The 24763-nt window shown below is 33.7% G+C and overlaps 1 protein-coding gene across 4 annotated transcripts in view; it reads left to right on the top strand.

The window, feature by feature from the left end:
- Positions 1–24763, top strand: part of FSTL5 (follistatin like 5) — a 680376-nt gene that overhangs the window by 560988 nt on the left and 94625 nt on the right. For 2 of the 4 annotated variants that reach the window (XM_004266153.3, XM_012531687.3), the window contains exon 11: positions 24641–24667. The exons of the other annotated variants lie outside the window; for them this stretch is intronic. In XM_004266153.3, coding sequence (XP_004266201.1) covers positions 24641–24667 — 27 coding nt within the window. The remainder of the gene's footprint in view (positions 1–24640; positions 24668–24763) is intronic. 4 annotated transcript variants of the gene reach the window in all.

Genomic DNA, 24763 nt, shown 5'->3' with positions numbered 1-24763 from the left:
GTTGTGAGTAATGCTGCAATTAACATGTGAGTGCAGCTATGTCTTTGATCCTGGTTCCAATTCTTTTGGAAATAGACCCACAAATGGGATTGCTATATTATATGGTAGTTCTATTTTTAGCCTCCATAATGTTTTTCATAGTGGCTACACCATTTTACATGCCCACAGACAATGTGCAAAAGTTCCAGTTTCTCCATATCCTTGCCAATACTTTTATCTTTTGTTATTTTGATAATAGCTCTTCTAACTGGTATGAAGATAATATCTCATTGTGGTTTTGATTTGTATCCCTGATGATTAGTGATACAGAAAAAATTTTCATATGTCCATTGGCCATTTGTATGGCTTTGGGGAAATGTCTGTTCAACTCCTTTGCCCATTTTTAAGTTGGGTTATTTTTTGCTATTGAGTTATTGGAGTTGTTTTTTTTTTGAAAATTAAATGCTTATCAGATATAAAGGATGAACATATTTTCTCCCATTCCATAAGTAGTTTATTTTCACTCTGCTGATTGTTTCTTTTGCTGTGCAGAAGCTTTTAAATTTGATACATTCTAACTTGGCTATTTTTGCTTTTGCTACTTGTGCTTTTGAGAAAATTATAGGTCAGTATCCCTGATGAACATAGGTACAAAATTTCTCAACAAGATATTAATGAACTGAATCCAGTGGCACATTAAAAAGAACATACACCATGATCAAATGGGATTTATCCCTGGGATTCAGGGATGGTTCAACATAAGGAGATCAGTACATGTGACTTGCACATTGACAGACTACAGGATAAAAATCACCTGACCATCCAGTAGATGCAAATAAAACATTTGAAACACCTTTTCATGATAAAAATACTTTGACAACACCCCTTTACAATAAAAATTCTCAACAACCTAGGTGTGGAAAGAATTTACGCCAACATAATTAAGGCCATATATTTTTAAGCCCACAGCTAACACCATACTCAATGGTTAAAAGCTGAAAAAAACTTTCCGCCTAAGATCAGGAACAAGACAAGGATACACACTCATACTTCTATTTGACATAATATTGGAAGTCCTAGCCGTAACAATTAGGCAAACGTAAGAAATAAAAGGCATCCAAATCCAAAGAAGCAGAATTGTCTCTGCAGATGACATGATCTCATATAGAGAGAACCCTAAAGATGCCACAAAAAAAACCTGTTAGAACTAATACACATATTCAGCAAAATTTCAGGGTACAAAATCAACATATGAAAATCAGTTGTGTTTCTATACATTAACAATGTATATCTGAGAGGCAGTTAAGAAAGAAATTCCACTTACAAATGCATCAAAAAGAATAAAATACCTAGGAATAAATTTGACCAAAGAGGTGAAAGACGTGTACACTGAAAACTATAAGGAATTGATTAAAGAAATTGAACAAAACACAAATAAATGGAGAGATATTCTGTGCTCATAGATTGGAAGAATGAATACTCTTAAAATGTCAATACTAACCAAAGGGGTCTCTGATTCAATTCTGTTTCCATCAAAATCTCAGTGGCATTTTACAGAAATAGAAACAATTCCTAAAATTCATATGAAACAAGAAAAGGTCCAGAATAACTGCAAAAATCTTGGAAAAGAGGAGCAAAGCTGGAGGAATCACACTTCCTGATTTCAAAATATATTAAAAAACTATAGTCATTAAAACAGTATGATATTGGCATAAAGACAGGCATGTAGACCAATGGGACAGAAAAGAGAGCTCAGAAATAAATCCACACATATGCAGTCAACTAATCTGTGACAAGGGCTCCAGAGTACATGTTTGCCAAAGGATAGTCTTTTCAAAAAATGGTGCCGGGAAACTGAGTGTCCCACATAGAAGAATGAAACTGAACATCCCATCTTTTACCATATACAAGAATCAACTCAAAATAGTTAAAGACTTAGGTATAAACCTGAAAATGTAAACCTCTTATAAGAAAACATAAGGGAAAACTTCATGACATTGCTTTTGGCAAAAAAAAAAAAACAAAAAAAAAACGGATTTTAGTTGTAACCCAGAAGTCTCAAGCCTCACTAATTCATGTTTATATTCTATTATTTTGTAGGCATGCAAATACAGTTTCTTTGCAATAACAAATTTAACTCTCATTTAAATAAACAACTTTAACCTTTTTTTTTTTTTGGCACGTCGTGCAGCTTGGGGGATCTTAGTTCCCCACACAGGGATCGAACCTGGGCCCCTGCAGTGAAAGCGCCGAGTCCTAACCACTGGACTGCCAGGGAATTCCCTAAACTAATTTAATTTTTGTTAAATTTGTTTTCCACAAATTTGCGACACCATTATTAAGAACATATATATATATATATATAGTTGTTAATGTGAAAATAGCCATTTTTAGAAACTAACACACATAATTAAAACCAGAATAAAGCTAAATAAGTAAACTAATTGAGTAGAATATTAGTAGTGATAAAAGAGAATGAACTGAAAATGTGAGACTGTCTAGTTGAAGGCAGTTTCCTTGGGATGTTTCCTAGTACTCAATAAATTGTCAGAATTCTGTATAACAATACCAAAATCAGGTGGCGAGCACATCAGGGAAAACTATAGCCTTTTCTAAGTCCTAACGTAAGAATTGCGCTGGTTTCTCTTCTAGTAATTCCGTGGAAAAAAGACTAATAATATTAATTATGCAAGTCACATTTGTATGTTGACAGATATTCTCAAAAAACCAGAGAAAACAGTCACGGACCCATCAATGATGACTTCACTCTTCTTATTTACACACATTAAAAATTACTGACTTATCCAAAATAATTTCAGAGGTCTTTTGTCCTTTTAGTTGTGTTAGGATACCACATACAGTTGACCCTTGAACAATGCAGTGTTTACGAGTGCCAACCGCCCTTGCAGTCAATAATCTGAGTAGAACTTTACAGTCTGTCCTATGTGTCTGTGGTTCCAGATCCACGGATTAAACCAACGGCGGGTCGTGTAGTATTGTAGTATGTATTTACTGAAAACAATCCCTGTATAAGTGGACCCGCACAATTCAAACGCATGTTGTTCAAGTGTCAACTGTATATTTAAAAAGCAGATTGGTCTAATAGAAGAGCATGAACTTTGGAGTAAGACATGAGTTAGAATAATTCCTCCACCGCATAATAGTCCTGTGATTTGGAGCTACTAGTTAGCATCTCTGAGCTTTAATGTCCTTATCTGTAATACAGTATAAATACTAGCTCACTAAGGGTTTTCTGTATAGATAACTGTAAAGCACCCACCATAATGCTAGACATTATGCTGATTCTTGCTAATTTTCTGAAAATAATTACTTCTTGCTAGAAACATTGACAAAAATCATTTTTAATAAGACTGGAAAATCTAGTAATTGTTAGAAATCAGAGTTTCCAAAATGAATGATACATATACAGAGATATAGGTATAGAGATAGATGGAGATGGAGATGTGAGTGTATATTGACATCTATAGTATTATATATCCAAACATAAAATATTATATATCTTCATACTAAAAAATTGACTCTGCTGATAAGAATATAATTTTTCTTTTAATGTAGCTATTAAGATATTTTAAATAAAAAAATATATATTTTGACACGGTCCACTTTTGCCAGAGTCAAAGCAAAAGCTACACTTTATTTCCCCTTTATGTTGGTCAATTTATATTCCTATTATACTAAAAAATTATTTTGTAAGGTGATTTTCTTCTGTTTTCTTTTTGAAGGATGCAGAGAAGTATTGAATCCCATGTAGACAGCAATAAAAAAGGGGAAAGATTTACAACTTTTGGGTCAAATGACACAACACGGATTTTGTTTGGCTACAGCTTCAGAGTCATCATCCAGCTATTTTCTGTATAATTGAGTTCTGATAGTGGCATCAACCACATTTTTTTCTTATACTATATTTCCCAGCAATATGATGCTGTTGAGAGAAAAATTCATGCAAAGCATCACAGGCCAGGGAGCTGATTTTTTCTTGTACCTGAATCTTTGAAATGGAAAACCTTGAGTTACAGGCTTGTTGGCAAACCCTACTGGAATTTTTCTCATGTGACAAATTGAACTACAAGAAAATGCTGCAAAATAATATAATCTCCAGCTATACTAGGCTTAGGGTTTGATAACTAAGATTGGACAGAATGGTATACAGGGAGGATTTAAATGCAAAGAGCAGTAGAAATGGGCCCTAGACTGGTGCTTGTAACAGGGAGTAGAAGACGATTTGAAATAATGTGAGGGGATTTTAGGTAGAGGTACAACATTGTTTATTTGGAAACATCTTACACATAGCATAAGCACTTAATACACTTCCATTTCCAATGGGAGGCAATTCCCAGATGATAACAATTTATCTTCAGAATTATGGTAAATTAAAAACAGAGTGAATGTAGGCTTCTCTGGAAAGCTTTTAAGCCTCTATGCGCATTAAGCCCTGGGCACAGGTTTTATGACACCTTGCTGGGATTTTAGTAAAGGATACGTTTAATCTAGCTTCTCAGAAATATTGGAATATAATATTCGAATATGTTAGACTAGTCTATATATATTTTTTCTTTTTTTCATTGTCACAGGCAGTATTACATTGGAAATATTCAGCTATTGCTACATTCCTTAGTTTAGAATTAACTTCAATAAATTAATATTGGTTGACTGTTATGAACTAAAATTCATTATGATTCTTTAAATGGGTATTTTAAATGGGTTAGACTCTACAGCAAGATTACAAGAATGAACAAACTATATAAATATATAATGTTCATATAAGTTAATAAGTATTATAAAAATATGACAAGTATAATTCACAATACACGGATTTAGAAATATGGTGAAATGTAGCCACTTGTACCTAAATATTTCAAAAGATATATGAATGTTTAAGAAGTATTTGCCTATTTTAGAAGTAGAGGAAAGGGTCTTAAAATAGGTTAAAATATGGTATTTTTACATTTAAAGGCAGTTTAAATATGATATCACAAACTTTGGAAATAGAACATATTCTGGTAATATGAACAAGTTAATTAACCTTTCTAGTCTTCATTTACTTTCTATTTTTAAAGAGTAGAGAAAATACGTACTCCGAAATAGCAATTGTATAGGTTTAATGAGATCATTTACGTAGGATCTTATCAATGTCTACAGAGGCTAGGAAGTTAGTATAAACAAAGAATAGTATAGTCTATCAGGTATAGATGGACCCAAATGCACCAGTTATCAATTAATAATCATTTTTATACTCAACCAATATGAGTTAGGTAGAATAAATAGGAATTTGGAAAATCTATAGTTAAAGATATGGTGTGGACATCATAGCCAGGGTGATATTTTAATGCTGATAGTTACGAGCTAAGTGCTGGAATCCGAAAGAACCAAATAAAAACAGATATTTGAGAAAAATGAAATAAATCAATAAATGAAAATTATTGTTAATTTTTGTTTAACATTCACTGACTATTATTTAATAGAAGTACTATACTAAAAACACTTTAAAGCAGAGTGAACAATGCATATTTCTTTTGAAAAACCAAAAAAACTATTTGGTTAATAATTGTCATGACATTTACATATTAGTAAGCTTATTGTGAAATAAAACACACATAGAATAATCAGACTCAAGTTGAGGTTAATCATGCTTGATAAGCATTTATTATTTTGTGAGCTTTCATTACTTATCTTAAATTCTCATATTCAGGCTCTCAATTTGGCCAATGACATTGTCGCATCCTGTGAAGTAACTTGTTCATAAATCTTTTCATCTGTTGACCCAGACCATGGTGAAATGATCTGCTTTGTGGTTTCCATATCTGAAGGTTATATTTTCAAAATAGCATGCTTTTCAATGTCATTAAATAGACCTGTTTATAACGCATTGCCATTTTTGCCCAATAGTGGAGGCCTGTCTCTCATTTAACAAGATGCTACGTGATCTGAATGTCATCAGATTGACAAGTTTACAACAATCATCAATAATCAGGGATCCCTTGCCTACAAAACAAAATATGACTCTAAGCTTCCTTATTTTGATTTATTTCCTCCATTTTGTCTACAGGACCTTGTATACCTTCAGTGGAATATTCCTGTATCTCATCTCATATTATACCATGTCAATTTGCCTAATTTATTTTATGATAGAAATAGGCAAGTAATGATGATATTTTATTTATATTTCTGCAGGCTTGCAGACTAAATAAGCTTATATACAGTGACAGTGCTGAGTATGAGGTCTCTATGAAACTTTTAGAAAACCTATATACTAATATTTTGTTGGTGGTGTTCAGGAGAAAACGTTAGGATTCACTTTGATAATCCATAATTCCAGAGGTACTGCACTTGGTGAGTCCTTTGCAAAATAGCTGTGACAGGTAGCCCCCGATTTTCATAAATTCTATTTATGCCACTATCTTTTACGAAAGACCTACAAATACGTTAGTATCGGCTTTCGCTAACCAAAAGAAATCCTAAGAAGATCTTCCTTTCTAGTAAGAAAGGTGAAGAGCTAAAATCACGTCCAGCCCGCTTAGCAGCAGCCCTGTAGAGGTTGGGAGCATCTGCGCTGGAAGGCTGGCACAGCCAAGCTCCTTCCCTGGAACCACACTCAGCATCATCTCAGCATCTCAGCATCAATCCCTCATAGCTGTGAACGGTGTCTGTGAGCATCTGTGCTTTACCTCCATTTATTTTGTGCCTCCCTTAGCAAGACGTGTCCTAAGGTAATTGCTTCTTCACTTTATAGCATTTTGGTTTGTGAAAGGTTTCACAGGAACCTTCTACTTTCGGATAGTGGGGAAACCTGTACTTAGGTTCAAGAGGTGAAAATTATCACTCAATGATTTTCTTAGAGTTCTCTGATATAGGAATTCTGTCAGAAAATGGTGTCAATGTGTGAAGAGTTAATAAAACAAATGTGCTCTTCAAATTCCCAGGCTCCCACGTGAGGGGCTGAAGGGAGGTGCCTTCTTAACATTTTGTGAAATCTAATTGATGCCATACATTTTTATCAGCTGTGTACAAAGAGCCCAGATTATACATCTGTGTGCCTATTATCCTCTGTTTGCCCAGATATCTGGGTTCTGATAAGAACTAATTGTTGTACGAATATGCCAGAAAGAGTGAGTCAGACAGTTTGATTACTGTTTATCTTCCTTATTTGCTTTATTTTCCAACTTTGTGTTCATTTCCATATTTGTGTTACATGCAAAATATTACTTTACATTTGAAATGTTATTAAATATGACATTTCTTAAAAGTCACTTTTCTAACTCATGCAGTAAAATTGTGTGCCAATTTAAATACAGTATCTTTCCCCTAAATTGATCTACTGTCTGTCTAATGCATACCTTTATAAATACTAAACTCTGGTATAAATAATAATAAAACTTTTGGAAACATTCTAATAGTACAATTTGAAGAGAAAATAAATTATTAGTGAATATAATATTTGTTTTTGTCTGAAACATATGCTTATAGAAAGTCAAAATGTGTTCCTAGATATAGTTTGGATTCAGAAGACTAAGATTATACCATACAGTAAAGAAAAAAAGGAGTGTTATTTTCTAATGGAATTATCATAATGATATTCAAGTAAAGACTATATACATACATAATACATATATATCACATCCAATATTGTCTTAATTATGATTATACTAATATCAATATTAGAATATAATTTTAGGGGTATGTTTCAAAGGCAGAATAAACATCAGAAAAAATGTATGATTAGATTAAAATTAAGAAGTTCTAATCATAAGAATTTTCCCTCAAGATATTGCCTACCTAAAAAACTAATAAGAACTTAGTATCATAGATTAATCAATAGATAGATAGATAGTTATAGATGAAACAAACCAAAGAAAACTAGGCAGTAGTTTTAAAAAGACTTTTCAGACAGAAGGAAAGATGAAGTGCCAATATATATTATGAAAAGATGTTAATCCTCATTAGTTTTCAAGGAAACGCACTTTATAATCACAGAGAAGTGCCGTTTTTACGCCTCCCAGACACCAAAAAGTAAAAAGCTGCAAACCACCAAGACTTGATGTGATTTGGAAAAATAGGACTCAGTGTCCACTGCTAGAGGTAGTGTCAGTTTCACCTCCCTTTGGAAAGCACTTTAACATTTTCTGTTCGGATTTGCATATGCCTTGGAACCCAGCAATCACACATATTAGAGAAATATTGAATTGCCATGCATTCAGAAGTTATTTAAGAAGAACCTGCCACGTACTTAATATTTTGCTATAATTTAGTTTCATTTTTATTTGTCTTTTAATTACTTCCGTATTTCCATGGTAACCGAACTAACTTAATTTAAATACTTTTTACAATGGCTGTAATTTGATTTATGTAATTTAAATGTGTGTGAAGTTGTTACATTCCCAAGTGCGCGAATACTATTTCAAGATTAATCCAAACTTATTTGTTTTCAATGTCTATTAGAAAAGGGATATTTATAAAATTTATAAAGTTAAGAGTTTTCATTGTAAGGCGAAGGTTTGTTCATTTGTGTTTTCACCTATGAAATATTCACTGAGGAAAGAACAAACACGCAAACAAACATGCTGCTAGCATATGGCTAGCACTGAATAAGACAACTCTGTACTTTCAGAAAGACTATAGTTTAGTGCAGTTAGAAGTAAAGGACAGCTGTAATACATGGTAGAATAACATAATTGTAACAGACATACAAGGCAAGTGGGATAGGATTGCAACCTCAGAATCATCAAATTCCAACTGAGTTGCATTGCATAATCTTTATTGAGGTAATGACATTTGAGCTAATATTTGGTGGCTGTAGTGATACCTCTACAGCTGGAGACTTAAAAGTATATCAACTCAGGGAAGAGTCATGAACGCACATGGTGTGTTTTATTAACTTTATGTAATATACTCATAAAAAGATTTGCTGGGAATTTGCAATACATGGTGAGAATAAATTATTGGGTAGAACCAGATTAAGGGAGGTGTTGAACTTTGTGAATAGAAAAAGTCAAGTGAAGAGTCATTTACATGCTATATTTCTGCAAAGGTAAAAATTCTTTTCTACATAGTCATTATCTAGTGTTTAGATAAATATCACAGTAAGCACTTTTTGTTGCGTATCTCATTTTTAATATATAGTAGACATTTGAGTAATTTTTTTTTTTTTACCTGAGCAGGATTAACCAAATTCAAATTGCCAACATGGTATGTAAGACCAACAGTCTTTTATGTTGACTATTTTAATCTCAAGACAGAATACGTTTTGTGCTGCTGGATACAACCCATGTGAGCATTCAGTATGAGTTGGACTGTCTTCCTCTACTCATCTTTTGAAAATTATTTTGCATAATGGCATTTCCCAAAAGATAGTGTTACTTGATTTATCAGCCTGTTTGAGCGTCTAAGAAGAAAACGTTCATAAAATATTATTTTTAATAAATAATCATATTAAAATAGTCAAGGACTAAAATTATGCCTTAGGCTGCTTGTGCCTATTAATTTGTATCCATTAAATTAGAGCAAAGTTAACACTGAAAAGATTGTATTTTAATAATAGATAAGAGATAATCTACTGCCGACTTTATGCTTTTGTGGCCCCTGAGCAATGTTTACTTCATACCAATGGGTACAATGTTGGCCAGGACACAATTCTGGCTACAGAAACTCATCTGAAAACATTTTGTTTGATACATAAATAAGTGGATACTCTGCTCATTAATTTGTTTTTAGAACATTATTATTCTACTCCAAACTATTTGATTAGACTCACTTTTAGCACATGCTTGCTTTATTTTGCTTTTTTTAAATTAATTTTTATTGGAGTGTAGTTGCTTTACAATGTTGTGTTAGTTTCCACTGTACAGCTAATTCCTTTTTTTAAATTATTAGAGAAATTAACTCAATTAGAGATATTGGTAGAAATAAAATTTTAATGGCTCCAGTATTCTAAGATACTTGGCACCATGTCTAGCACATAATAAGGGCTCAGTATTACTCAGATACTGTTATTCTGCTTCAATAATTTTAGCTTTAAATTTTTCTTAAATATGTTGAACAATGGATAAAAATTATGTAAATGGTAAAAATGGGTAAAAGTGAAAAATGCTAGGAATAGGACTATTCAAGAAAGTGTTACAGATGAAATATCTGATATTTGTTTTTAACAGCAAACTGTTTTGAGGCTCAGATTTACTGAGGAATTGCTTATGCCTTTATGAGCATGTGTCGGAACTGGCGATTCGTTTACTCTTGTATCTTACGTAGTCTGTTACTCCTGTGAAGCTAAACTCCCTTCTTGAATCTCCTAGTCACATGAAAAATTGTATGCTCAAGTTGGAAAAAATGCCCTTGGAACAAACATTTCAGAGTTTTATTCAAATCTGATCATTTTCCTTTGATGTTCTTTCTTGTAGAGTGTGGGAAAGGTAAGTTTCATACGGAATGTTAGTAAAAAATACATATACATATATAGGAGGGAAACCTTTTTTTTTTTTTTAAACATCTTTATTGGAGTATAATTGCTTTACAATGGTGTGCTAGTTGCTGCTTTATAACAAAGTGAGTCAGCTATACATATACATATGTTCCCATATCTCCTCCCTCTTGGGTCTCCCTCCCACCCTCCCTATCCCACCCCTCTAGGTGGTCACAAAGCACTGAGCTGATCTCCCTGTGCTATGCGGCTGCTTCCCACTAGCTATCTGTTTTACGTTTGGTAGTGTATATATGTCCATGCCACTCTCTCACTTCGTCCCAGCTTACCCTTCCCCCTTCCTGTGTCTGTTATTTGTAGTGAGGTGGATGGACCCAGAGTCTGTCATACAGAGTGAAGTAAGTCAGAAAGAGAAAAACAAATACCGTATGCTAATACATATATATAGGGAAACCGTTTTTATATCACATTCTGGAAGTCATGCCTGACTGCATCTTATTTTCAAGAGTGAGCAATAATTAAAGGTTACACGTGTGGAGTCCCTGCGGTATCAGACGGCTTCAACTGAAAATGCTCTCATGTTTCAGTGCCAGCGTTCACTCTTCCCACAGCACAGCTGGCTACACTACTGCTACTTGGCCTAGTTTATTTCTCTTCCTGTCACTTCTCTCTGAGCATCTTTGACCCCATTCTCTTTTACTCTGTTGCAGTCACTACAGCTGCTGGAGTTTCACTGTTGTTTGTTCTGATCTTTTTTCAGTTCTGACAATGGAAGGAAGAAGGGCAGCTGGCATTGTTCTCTCTTACTAATACAGAATCTGTTTTGTGTTGGAGTGGGGATGGGAAAGGAGGGGAGAGAGGAAAGAATTAGAGGAGAACAGAATAGTTTATTCCTTTTTTAAATTTTTTTGTAATTGAAGCGTAGTTGATTTACAGTATTGTGTTAGTTACAGGTTGTAAAGCAACTATACCCCAATTAAAAAGATAGTTTATTCCTTTTATGATTTTCCACCATTGTTTCTCCAGTGTAACAGTTTGAAGTAGCAGCTCCCAGGAGCAGCAATAAGGTTTCAAATTAAGAAGACAATACATGTTAAAGTAATATGGGCAGTAACTCCAGATTTCTAATCTTAATGTGTAGTGGTGGTTTCTTTACCTGGTTTTAGACACTGACATCACTTCTTTATGTTTTAATTTTCCCTTCTAACGTGATGAGGAAGAATTTTGTTTCTCAATCTCATCTTCAGGCATTTAAAACCAGGGATGACAGTGTCTCACAGAGAAGGCTCCTGAAAGATTAGAGATTTAAAATTAGGTAGCAGGGCTTCCCTGGTGGTGCAGTGGATGAGAGTCCGCCTGCCGATGCAGGGGACGCAGGTTCGTGCCCTGGTCTGGGAAGATCCCCCATGCCGCGGAGCCACTGGTCCCGTGAGCCATGGCCGCGGAGCCTGTGCTCCGCAACAGGAGAGGCCACAACAGTGAAAGGCCCGCGTACCGCAAAATAAATAAATAAATAAATAAAATCAGGTAGCATTATGACCAGGAGTTTTAATGGGACAACGTAAGAAGCAAAGAAAAAACAAAAATGAACAAACAAAAAACTGTGGATGACTTCAGACATTTTTCTGGTTTCACTATATTGTCATCCCTTTTTAAATACACTATTGTCTTTTTTTTTTTTACTTTCAAATTTAAAAAATTAATTTTTAAGGTTACTTTCCATTTACAGTTATTACAAAATATTGATTATATCCCCTATGACGTATAGTACACCCTTGAGCCTATCCTACACCCAATGGTTTGTGTCTCTCACTTCCCCACCCCTATGTTGCCTCTCCCCACTGGCAACCACTAGTTTGTTCTCCTTATCTGTGGGTCTGCTTCTTTTTGGTTGTACTCACTAGTTTGTTGTATCTTTTAGAGTCCACATGTAAGTGACATCAGGCAGTGTTTGTCTGTCTCACTTATTTCACTTAGCATAATGCCTTCCAAGTCCATCAGTGTTGCTTAAAATGGCAAAATTTCATTCTCTTTATGGCTGAGTACTATTCCATTATATATGTACACCACATCCAGTCAGCTGTTGATGGACACTTAGGTTGCTTCCATATCTTGGCAACTGTAAATAATGGTGCTGTGCACATTGGGGTGCATGTATCTTTTCGAATTCCTTTTTGGTTTTTTTTGCATATATACCTGGGAGTGGAATTGCTGGGTTGTTTTGTAGTTCTATTTTTAGTGTTTTGAGAAATCTCTGTACAGTTTTCCAGAGTGGCTGCACCAATTTACATTCCCACCAACAGTGCACAAGGGTTCCCTTTTCTCCACACCCTCGCCAACATTTGTTATTTTTGTTCTTTTTCATGATAGCCTTTCTGACAAGTGTGAGTTAATATCTCATTGTGGTTTTGACTTGCATTTCCCTAATGACTAGAGACGTTGAGCATCTTTTCATGTGCCTGTTGGCCACCTGCATGTCTTCTTTGGAAAATTATCTATTCAATTCTTCTGCCCATTTTTTAATGTGGTTGCTTTTTGTTTTTTGTTTGTTTGTTTTGATGTTGAGTTGTATGAACTATTTTTATATGTTGTATATTAATCCCTAATTGGTCATATCATTTGCAAATTAAAACACCATGAGTCTGACTTCATCTAAATAATATGTTTTTAAAACATGTAGGTTAATTATAATAACTAGGGACCTCCCTGGTGGTCCAGTGGTTAAGACTTCATCTTCCAGTGCAGGTGGTGAGGGTTTGATCCCTGGTTGGGGAGCTAAGATCCCACAGGCCTCACAGCCAAAAAACCAAACATAAAACAGAAGCGGTATTGTAACAAATGCAATAAAGACTTTAAAAAATGGTCCACATCAAAAAAAATTTTAAAAAATCCTAATAACTAGGATACATCAAGAATTTTAGGAAAACAGAGTAGTAAGTGACAATGCCCTGAAAAGTTGAGAACCTAACAGCTTATGATGTCATTTTAAGCAGGACCTGCCATTTGCTCTCCACTAATGTGAGCAAAACAAAGAGACTAACGTCTTTTGAGTAAATACTACTTTCAGAATTATGTCAGATAGAAGAAAAATTATCCCAGAAAAAATAGTAAGAGAGACATCAGGCTAACGTTGAATTGGCCTAATCCTGTTCAACAAATGGCTCAATGAACAAGTTGGATGTGCTGTGTACAGCTAACGCATCTTGGGACCATCAGGATATTTTGTAATTTAAGATCACAAGTTCTTCCATGACTAAGCTGAAATTCCTTTATGAATGTCATTATTAGTTTGTAATTCTCCAATTAACATTTTTCCCTCAAAATTCTTACTATATAACACATATCTGGGTTCTCTATCATAAAATTGTATGAGAACAAAGACATATTTAAGGTACTTTGGAGAAGAAAATTTCAGTTCTAGGGTTAGCCATCCTTTTAATCCAACAATACGTGACCTTATTGCTATAGGATGGGGATTTAACAGATTGAGAATGTCAGGTTTCACATTATTGCTTAACAGTGCCGAGCCTGGAGCTATTGTGTAAAAGCAAATCAGAAGCAATATGGAATTCACTTTAATCAACACAATGTAAACACTTGAACCAATTTTAAAAAGCAAATTGAATTTACTATGGAACTTGCCATTGGCCTGCTAATAAGCCTTTTCATATTTGAGAAAGAATGTCTGAAGGGGCATGTAAATATCTGTTCCTCCACGCTGTGTACACGCAAATGTTATACTGTTTCTCTGCAAGACAAGACAAGATATATAAGCCATATTACTGCTGCAAGTTGCTTCGTTTTTGAGTCATAATATAAAGTTCTTATCTTTGAAGTTATGTTTATATGTATGTTTAGCAAAAATACATATTCATTTTCAAAAAAGTACATGTGCACTTATGTATATAAACATATGTGTTGTGTGTATACATACACTACTGTGTTTGTGTGTGTGTGCACATGCCAGGCACTGTTCTAAGCAACGGAACATTTTTAGCTCGTTGAATGCTCATAAAATCTTCATACTGCCTGATTTTCTGTTCTGTGTCATGCAGTTTCTTTAGAAATCTGTTCCAAGAAGAAGTTAACCTCTGTTAACTTATAATCAGCTTGTTTTATGAGACATTATGTCATCTTCTACATGAACACTTTCTCAGGCAACGTAAAGTCCAATATATTTTAAAATCTTGTGACGACTAATCTTGTGACGAAATTTCCAATGCTAAGGTTATGGCCTACTTCAGTGATTATGTTGTTAAGGTGTCTGCTGACTTTCATTGCCCTGTTTTATATCTGTTTTGTAATGTCTTTAGAGATAAGCAAATGTAACTGAATTATAAACTATATATTTAACCAGAATGCCTTAAATATCATGATATTTAATGCATTTGTGGATTATAATGTGTAATTTCCCTCTCAAAATATTTATCTAAAAATCTTCACTTACCTGAATGATAAATAACTTTTTAATGTAGCCAGTTTCCTTCAGAGAATGTATATCTTTTATTTTATACCATGTTTAAATATAATTAGATCCATATGTTAACATTGTATGTAATATAAATATATTAAATATGTATATTTGAATACATATTAAATAGTGGGGAGTTCAGAATACGAGAGGGATAAAAATTGCTAGAAATAATACCCTTTTATAAAAACTGATATTCATTGCTACAGCTTTAAAGTCTACCATCTTTAATTATTTCTTTGCACATATGCTAATTAACATCCAAGTAGTCTTCTATTTTTCTAATAATTTTGTTCTCTCAAATGATAATAAAGAGAATCCTCTGGTAGCCCTAATAATAGGTTAGAATATACTTTTATGCAACTTTTTTTTTTTGCTACCTCTCTATTAATTTAATTTCTATAGGTATGATGATCTTGAGTTCTACTTAGGAGAACTAAGTACTTTATATATATAAAACATTATGTGCCATGTACTACTTAAAATGTGTGATAATCATTTTATTTTTCAAATTCTCTAATTCACCATGTGTTGTATTTTCTAGATGAGGAAGTCAAAGCAAATGAGGAAGTAACTTTGCTTGCCATCTACCTAAAATAGCAGGGTGTATAAGTGAATTAGAAGGCAAAGTTGTTCTCTTATATATCTGCAACTAATTACCCACAGTTGTTTAATAATGTCACTGTTTATTGTTTATCATGTAAAAACCACAGCCAGTCATTTGTGTGAAGAATTCTCAAAATCGAGTCGCTTCCTGACAGTAGTAGGCTTAGAATTTCTATATGAAGAGAAGCTTAGGTCTTGGCAATCTGGCTAAGAGGAAGTTAGGTTTTCTTGATGTTTGCTTAGTAAGCAGTCTGTTACACTAACACTGAGTGGTGTCCAGCATAGTCCTAATGTTCCTCCTCTTCTGTTTCACTCACCCTTGTAGTCTCTTCCCACATTGAAACAGATCAGGTCTCTCTCTATCATAAATAAAGTAGGGTACAGGGGAAGGTGTATGGCTTTTGAAGACAGTTCATGAAGGGCATTATGGCTCTGCCTTGCTCTCTTGGATCACTTATTATGGAGAAAGCCAACTGCCAGCATAGGGGGACACTTAAGCAGCCTTGGGGTGAGTCCCAGAAGTAAACTGAAACCTCCTGCCAACAGCTGGCACCAAATTCCCAGCCATTCAAGTGAACCTGCATGGAAGTGGATCTTCCAGCCCAAGTCAAGCCTGCAGATGACAGAAGCCTCATGAGAAAGCCCAAGCCAGAGCACCCCCTCTGGCCAAAAAACCTCCATAAAGACATAAATGCTTTTTGTTGTTTTAAGCCGCTGAGTTTGAGATACTTTCTTACTCATCATGTTATAACCACTGCAGACAATATGCTTACTTGGTTTGGCATTGGAAGGAAAGATGGGTACCATTTTCATTTGTTTCATGCAATAGCTTAACTCTTTGACATGGGAATAATTCTTTTAAAAAAAGTATTGAAGTATAGTTGATTTACAATCTTGTGTTGAATGTCTTCTGTACAGCAAAGTGACTCAGTTATATATATATATAACTGTTTCCATGTCTTGGCTATTGTAAATAGTGCTGTTATGAACATAGGGATGCATGTATCTTTTCAAATTATAGTTTTGTCTGGGTATATGCACAGTAGTGGGATGGCTGTATCATATGGCAACTCTATTTTTAGTTTTTTGAGGAACCTCCATACTGTTTTCCATAGTGGCTTCAACAATTTACAAACCCACCAACAGTGTAAGAGGGTTCCTTTTTCTCCAGACCCTCTCCAGCATTTATTATTTGTAGATTTTTAAAAGATAGCTATTCTGACTGGTGTGAGGTGGTACCTCATTGTTGCTTTGATTTGCATTTCTCTAATACTTAGTGTTGATGAATATCTTTCAATGTGCCTATTGGCCATCTATATGTCTTCTTTGAAGACATATCTATTTAGGTCTTCTGTCCATTTTTTGATTGGCTTGTTTGTTTTTTTGTTATTGAGTTGTAGGAGCTGTTTGTATAGTTTGCACATTAAGCCCTTGATGGTTGCATCATTTGCAAATATTTTCTCCCAGTCCATAGGTTGTCTTTTTGTTTTGTGGTTTCCTTTGCTGTGCAAAGCTTATAAGTTTGATTAGGTCCATTTGTTTATTTTTGCTTTTATTTCTATTGCTTTGCGGGATGGACCTAAGAAAACATTGTTATGATTTATGTTGGGGAATGATTTGCCTATATTTTCTGTTAGGAGTTTTATGATGTCTTGTCTTATATTTATCTCGAAGCCATTTTGAGTTTATTTTCATGTATGGTGTGAAGGTGTGTTCTAACCTCAGTGATTTACATTTGGCTGTCCACCTTTCCCATCACCACTTGCTGAAGACACTGTCTTTTCTCCATTGTAGAGTTTTGCCTCCTTTGTCGAAGATTAATCGTCCATAGGTGTATAAGTTTACTTCTGGGCTCTTTATTCTCTTCCATTCATCTGTATGTTTTTGTGCCAGTACCATGCTGTTTTGATTACTGTAGCTTTGTAGTATTGTCTGAAGTCTAGGAGGGTTATGCCTCCAGTTTTGTTCTTTTTGCTCACGATTGCTTTGGCAATTCTGGGTCTTTTAGTGTTCCATATACATTTTAGGAGTATTTGCTCTAGTCCTGTGAAATATGTCATAGGTTTTTTTAAATAGGTATTGCATTAAATCTGTAGATTGCTTTGGGTAATGTAGCCATTTTAACAATATTAATTCTTCCGCTAAGAGCACTGGATATCTTTCCATTTCTTTAAATCATCTTCAATTCCCTTTATCTGTTTTTATAGTTCTCAGCATATAAGTCTTTCACCTCCTTGGTGAGGTTCATTCCTAATTATTTTATTTTATTTTGATGGGATTGTAAAAGGGATTGTTTGTTTACATTCTCTTTCTGATATTTCATTGTTAGTGTAAAGAAATGAAACCGATTTCTGTATGTTAGTCTTGTATCCTGCTACCTTGTTGAATTCATTTATCAGTTCTAGTATTTTGTGTGGAGTCTTTAGGTTTTTCTATATATATTATCACATCACCTGTGTATAATGACAGTTCTACCTCTTGACATGGGAATAATTCTTACATTGTCTTGGTTTCAGTCTGACTCACTTTGTCACCAGGAGTAGACTCTCTCTCTTTGGTTAAGTATAGGTTATTTAAAAATGGATGTGAATGTTGAACAGGCAATGTGAAGCAGTCAGAGATGTATCTGCATTCAGAACCTAGAAACCAACTTTACATAGACAACAGCTGAGACTTGCTTCTCCCATGTGTTGCATAGGTCTTCCTCCTGTTCACATCTAATTGAATCCTGATCTGCATGATCACAAATTATCACAGCCCTAATTCTATGTCATGGTGCCTTTTGCTATGCATTCTTACAATTCCAGTTCTCTGTACTCTTGGCTTTCTAACATGATTTCTTGATTCAAATTACACCCCCAAAAGAATATTATTATCCTGTGTCATCACTTCATAGAATTTAAAACCATGGAGTCGTCTCTAGTTTCAGGTTGTATGCTTTAATGTAAGCTTGGCACTATAGCCTAATCAGATAATTCTAGACACTAGGTTGGGAATCTGTAGTCCTGGGAGAATCGTCTTCAGTCAGTGCTAAAAGAGTGACAGTTTCACTTAAAAGTGGCTTTGAATTTGGCATATGGCAGGCAGTGTATCTGGCATATCTTATATAGTTTCCATCCCCAAAATAGTATGTTTTAATGTCTCATTTCCTTCTCCATATGTACATTCAAAGAAATTTCAACTACCATGACACAAACCACACATTTTTTCAGATACATTAAATTTTTATCTATATTTTCTTTTGCCGTTGCCCTTTTTCATTTGCCTTCTGAAGTTAAGTCAATTTTTTAAGTTCAAATGGAGAAACAGTCAATAAGACATCTAGCTAAAATGTTACACTTACATAAATGTAGCTTATCAAAAAATGTTTTGCACTGGTTCCAACCTTACACTTTCAGACAAAGACAAGGATGAGCAAAAAACTTATTTAGTTGAAAGGCCAAGCAATTTACACATGAGTAGCCAAGGAACATAGCTGTTCAGTGTTATAGGATGCTGCTCTGTAGTTAACTATGTAATTGCTTTTGCTTATGTAATATTCACCCTCCACATGTGTTTTCTCATAGAGACAGCATACTTAATATGGCATCCATCATTTGAATATAATTGCAAGTCCCTAATTTACAAAATAAAGCAATTTATGAAAAGAGCATTAATAAAAGTTCTGGATGTGTACACATCTGTTCCATTGAACGACATTTTCATTATAAGATATATGTTATCTTCAAAAAGAAATTTACATTTCAGTTAAGTTGTGGATAAGTATTGAATACTGGAGGTCTATAACTTTGAGGTTTTCATTATCTAATTATAAATGAAAGATTTCAGGACAGATAATGTAGGTATGGTACATTATGGAAGGCCACAGATGTTTCATAGGATCTCATATGTAGAGAAAAAGAGTCATTTAACCCAACTCCTGGTTCTAGACAGGCTGACTATAGATAAAAGCTAAGTTGGATCTTAAAGGACAATTATGGTCAAGTTAGGTGAAGAATTTTGGTGAGGCTATTCATGGAAATGTAATACATGTGTAACAATGAAGAGATTCAAAATAACTTGATGTTTGGAATGTGACTTTAGGATGACACAGGCATATCATGGAAGACCATATGTGCTATGCTAAAGATTTTGAGCTTACACATACACACACACACACACACACACACACACAAACACAGATACATGCATTATGTTTTTAAGCAAATGAGTGGCATCATCAAGCCTGCATTTATTATAGGTTGCTGTTTATATTTTATGAAGAATAAATTAATGTGACAAAATAGAGTTATTCTAATCTATAAGCAGCTATTAAAAGTGTAAAAATTATCAAAGTTACATCCCAATAGATAAGCGATTAAGTATATAAATAGAGGAAAGTTTTATTTATATATGTGCAAGCAGAGTCAATATAATTTAAAAGCAAACTAATATATGTAAGAGATAATATTTATTCACACTTGGTAAGCCTGCACACACATGCATGCTCATACACACATACACATTAATAGTCCACCTTGAGTGTGGTGGGATGAATACTTTCCTGGACAGCTGATGGTGCTGACAGCAACCTTTTGGAAATCCACCTGGCAACAGGTGTCAATGGCTTTAAACATAGCCAGACGTCTTGTAGCGCTGTATGCTAATGGAAAAAAGTAGCTAGAAAGAGGGTCATTGCAGTGCACACACACATGTACATGTACGTATACATGCATACATCTATATGACTGATCAACCAAAAATATTTATTGAGTCCCTATCACTTATACTAGTCTTTGATTTAGGTACTAGGTTTAAGTTGACAAACAATGAACAATTGTATTTTTAAAAAGTAGAAATCCATATGATGGAATAGTGCACAGTGATTAAGATTAGACTAGCCAGGTTATGATAAATGAATTTTTATCTGTCACATATTTATATATTGTGTCAGAAGCTCCCCCTTTCATGTACACATTTATGTAAAAATTTAAAAAAATAATGAAGAACCATATAAGGAAAATAGACTTGGTTATTTTACCTGTGTAATTGAATTCAAAGTATTTTTTTAATGTAATGCACATTCTGACTTTGTACAATAAATATATAAAACATATTCTAAACAGACAATAACAACACATGACATTTTTAAATTAAGTATTTTCAGAATGAATTTTATCTTTATAAGATTTATTCTCTTGATCTAGGGATAATATAGTGTCCCATCTAGTGTATTTTTAGTGAATGTTACACTTGATTTCCTGTATTTTTTATATTTTAGTAAATCATTGATATACTTTGAGGCTATTGTAAATGAAATCTTCTATTGTATCTTCTAATTCTTACATAAGAATATAGAATTTGGGGTATTTATCTTATGTCTTGTCGCCTAACTGAATTCTCTTGTGATTTTTATGTGTCACTTTAATTTAACCTTTGTGACTCATTTTAGCTTCAAATTTTGATTATTTTATTTACAAGTTTACAGTGCTTATATAATTTATATTTGTTTCTGGGCTTAATAAAGTGTTCGGTTTGTCAAAATAAATTTCTAGTTAATTTAACAAACACATTTATATTAATATAAAATATGCCTCTACTCTTAGTTTGCCAGGTTACTAAGAGTATATTACACTTAGTAATATGTGATACATTTCATCAGATTATGTTTTTAAATTTAAATTATATTTGTCATTCTCATTTGATATTCTAATATATTATATCAGATGAATTGATTTCTTAACTAAATTTCTACCAAATCCTTTTTTCATTCCAAGAGGATTCCTGTCTATGATCAAACTTTTAATATCCTGGTGAATTTCACTTGCATTTTATTTGTCATTAGTGAAAGTATCCTGTAATTCTCTTTGCTTTGCTATTATTATCACTTATTGGCATCCCTTTTGCTGACTTTACAAACTGAATGGGAACGTTTCCATCTTGATCTATATTCTAACAACACTGAATACAACTGGAATTGTATAATTCTTGAAAGTAAATACTTTTTATATAAGCCTTAGACTCTAAGAGCATCTTGGGAGGAAACTGTTTTTGAAAGTGGTTTAATTAGCACCATGGTTATTTTTATTCAAATTTCTTCTTTACATTCAGTTTGGATGTTTATAGTTCCTTGGAATTTTTATGATATAGATTATCAAATTTATTACCAAAAGATTCTACATTAATTTAAAATTATCATAGCTACAAACATTTCTTCTTTCTTCCCTCTTTCCTGACTCCCCATCTCCTCCTCTTTCTACTTTTTTCCTCTCTCTCTCTCTCTCTCTCTCCCTCATATATTTTGTTCAGCGATGAATTAATTAAGCCTATGCATTATCTTTTGGCCAAAAGTTTTTGGGTCCACATATTGAATTTTATTTTTACATTTTTGTTGTTTTATATGAATTATTATTTTATTTTTTAAATATTTAATTTGTTGAAGGATTTAGTGGGTTTAAATACTTGTAATACATTTTCATATTTGCTTTATTGTCAGAAAATGTCTTAACAATTTATGATTATTGGAATATACTTACAGAATACAGAAAGACTTTCTATTTTCCAGTTACTTTGTGACTACTCTTGATTATCTTTCAAGAAAACTTGAAAACACTTCCTGTTTTTGTTACAGAACATTCATTATGAAAACACTAATTTAGTCATCATAACTGTATTATTGAACTTTGTGGGTTTTCCCTTCATTTTTCAAATACCGAAGGTGATGAGTGAAAGAAGCAGAATATGATGGTTGGTTTATAAATTTTGTATCTAGTCCTAATAATTTTGCTTCATATTTTAATACTATGTTTTTAGTTTATATAATTTTAAATTCATTATATAGTGCTTTGAATTTTACTTTATCTGGTATTAATATTACAAACCATGTATTTTTGGTACTTTCTCATAAATGATTGCATCTCTTAAAAATATCTGTCATTAGTCCTTTAAAATAGCAGTGTTTGCAAATTCCCTGGCGGCCCGGTGGTTAGGACTCTGTGCTCTCAATGCTGAGGGGCCGGGTCCAATCCCTGGTCAGGGAACTAAGATCCCACAAGTGGCAGGACGAAATAATAAGAATAATAATAAAATAGCAGTGCTTTGACATACCCGCTAGGGTTTGTACATGCTTTTCCTATGTCTGGGAGTCCGATTCCTACAACCCTGCCTGGGTTCCTCTTCTTCATGTTTCAGACTTCACCTTCACCATCACCATTAAGGACGTTTCCCCCAGTTTCACTGATCATGCCTAATCCACTCATTAAAAGCATTCACATTACTGTGTTCCTTTCTTTCATAACATATTAAATTTGTAATTTTGAAATTACATGATTTGAATCCAGTTTTTTTTTTTTTCCCCCTCAACTAGTGTATAAACTCGATTAGCACAGAGCCTGGGTCTGTTTTATTCTGTGTATGGTAGCGCTGAATACAATGCCTGGCACACAATTGGCACACCATATTCCATCGGTGGAGATATGAGTAAACATAGGTCTACTTACCTTTGTTTATAAGCCGGAAAAATAAAATTAGTCTAATCATGGCTCCATCTTTCATGAGCCTATAGAAGAAAATTTAATCTCCTGTGTACCATGTAATATAAAAGACTTTCTTGACCTTGTCAGGGTCAAATTCTCCAGCTGTATCTTCTATCAGTTTTGCCCTCCAAATATAGCCAATTACTTAAATTTCACTGAACACGTTGTAACGTGTCCCATTGATATACCTTGAACATCTCATGCCTCCTGCGCCCGGCATCCCCTCGTAAGCTTGGGTGGCATCATCTTGCTTGCGCATCAGCAGCCCAATGAAGTGGTCCCTCCACTGCCCAGCTTCTGCCCCTTGAAGGTGACTATCCCGTCCTGTCGCTTGCCACCGAACCTGATATTTGTTTCTCTAATTGCACTTATTACATATGCTTATAATCATTTTTAGCATGGTTCTCTCCTTTCTCAGGTCCGTGTTCTCTCCTTGTGACTAGGATCTGTCCTTTTACATATTCATTGCAAGCACACCATAGGCAACAAGGGCAGCAGCACAAAATGTGCTCAAGGGATGCAAGTACCATGAATGCACATTTGAATAAGTATTGCTAAAGAATTAAAAATGCCAAGAATCTCAAAAAAACGCTTACTCTACCAAAAAAGGATTTTTTTATACTATGGTAGGTGCTGAAAACTGCATGACTTGGACCTCCACCCTCCAGCTAGGAGTGCTAGATTCCAGTCTTGGCTCTGCTACACTGACGATCAGGGTTTAGTTTTTAAAAAGTGATTATGTTTAATATGGTTAACATATGCAGGAAGTAATTAGATGTGGATGAGCTGTTCCTTTAGTTACATTTTCTTTTTGCCAGTATTATTCTGCTTTGAAAGTATATAAGTACACCTGAAACTAATAGAATTGTAAATCAACTATACTTCAAAAAAAGAGAAATTATATAGAATTAGATAAATTTGGATTAGTAAAGGAATCAGGCATTTTGTTGAGAATATTTTTAATTGGTATTTTTCTTTATTTCTGTCTTAATATTTTAACTCTATGTTGATTTAGTCCCTATACAGTATTTAATAAACCTATTGTCCAGGAATAATTTAATATGAAGCATTATTGTGCATTGAAATAAACAAGATATATTTAGATATATTTTATTATGCTGGCTTAAAAAGTGAAAGCATATACTACTTAAAAATAGGCTATTTCTGCGTTCAAAATCCTGTATTTACAAGAACTCATCTTGCTCAGGAATATTACATATTATGTTGAAGCATTACTTATAATTAATGAGAATTCTAAAATTATAACTGTTTCAATTAGTAACTTTTAACTAAGCTGTCAAATAGTCTTTACTAATGTGTGTTCTAAAGATATATTTTATTAAAATTAACTTAAATATACCATTATTTTCAGTGATACATAAAATTTTTTTTGTCTATCAACAAAAATCTTTATTCCGAAGAAGAATTGGCTATTTCAAGACATGAATAGAACATTATTATACTCCCAGCATTTTACTGTTTTATTAATATAGATTGTTGAGTTCATCCTCACTATTTTTATGTGCATGTTCTGCCTTAGAGATTGTGACCTCTTTAATAGTTATTTATATTACTATGTAATTGAATCACTCTTTACTCATTTTTCTTTTTCTCCTTTTTCTTTTAAACATGCTGCAGTAGCTAACATATTATGGAGAGAAGAAGGTAGTAAATTCCATTATTTTTTATATTATTGTGATTATTTTGCTTAACTTTTAGATGTATTGACTATCAGTTCTAGTAATTGCCTTATTCATTTTT

The sequence above is a fragment of the Orcinus orca genome, chromosome 4 (genome assembly GCF_937001465.1).
Source record: "Orcinus orca chromosome 4, mOrcOrc1.1, whole genome shotgun sequence".
Lineage (NCBI taxonomy): Eukaryota > Metazoa > Chordata > Mammalia > Artiodactyla > Delphinidae > Orcinus > Orcinus orca.
The sequence above is the reverse complement of the archived record's forward strand: the minus strand, read 5'-3'. Positions and strand labels throughout refer to the sequence as shown.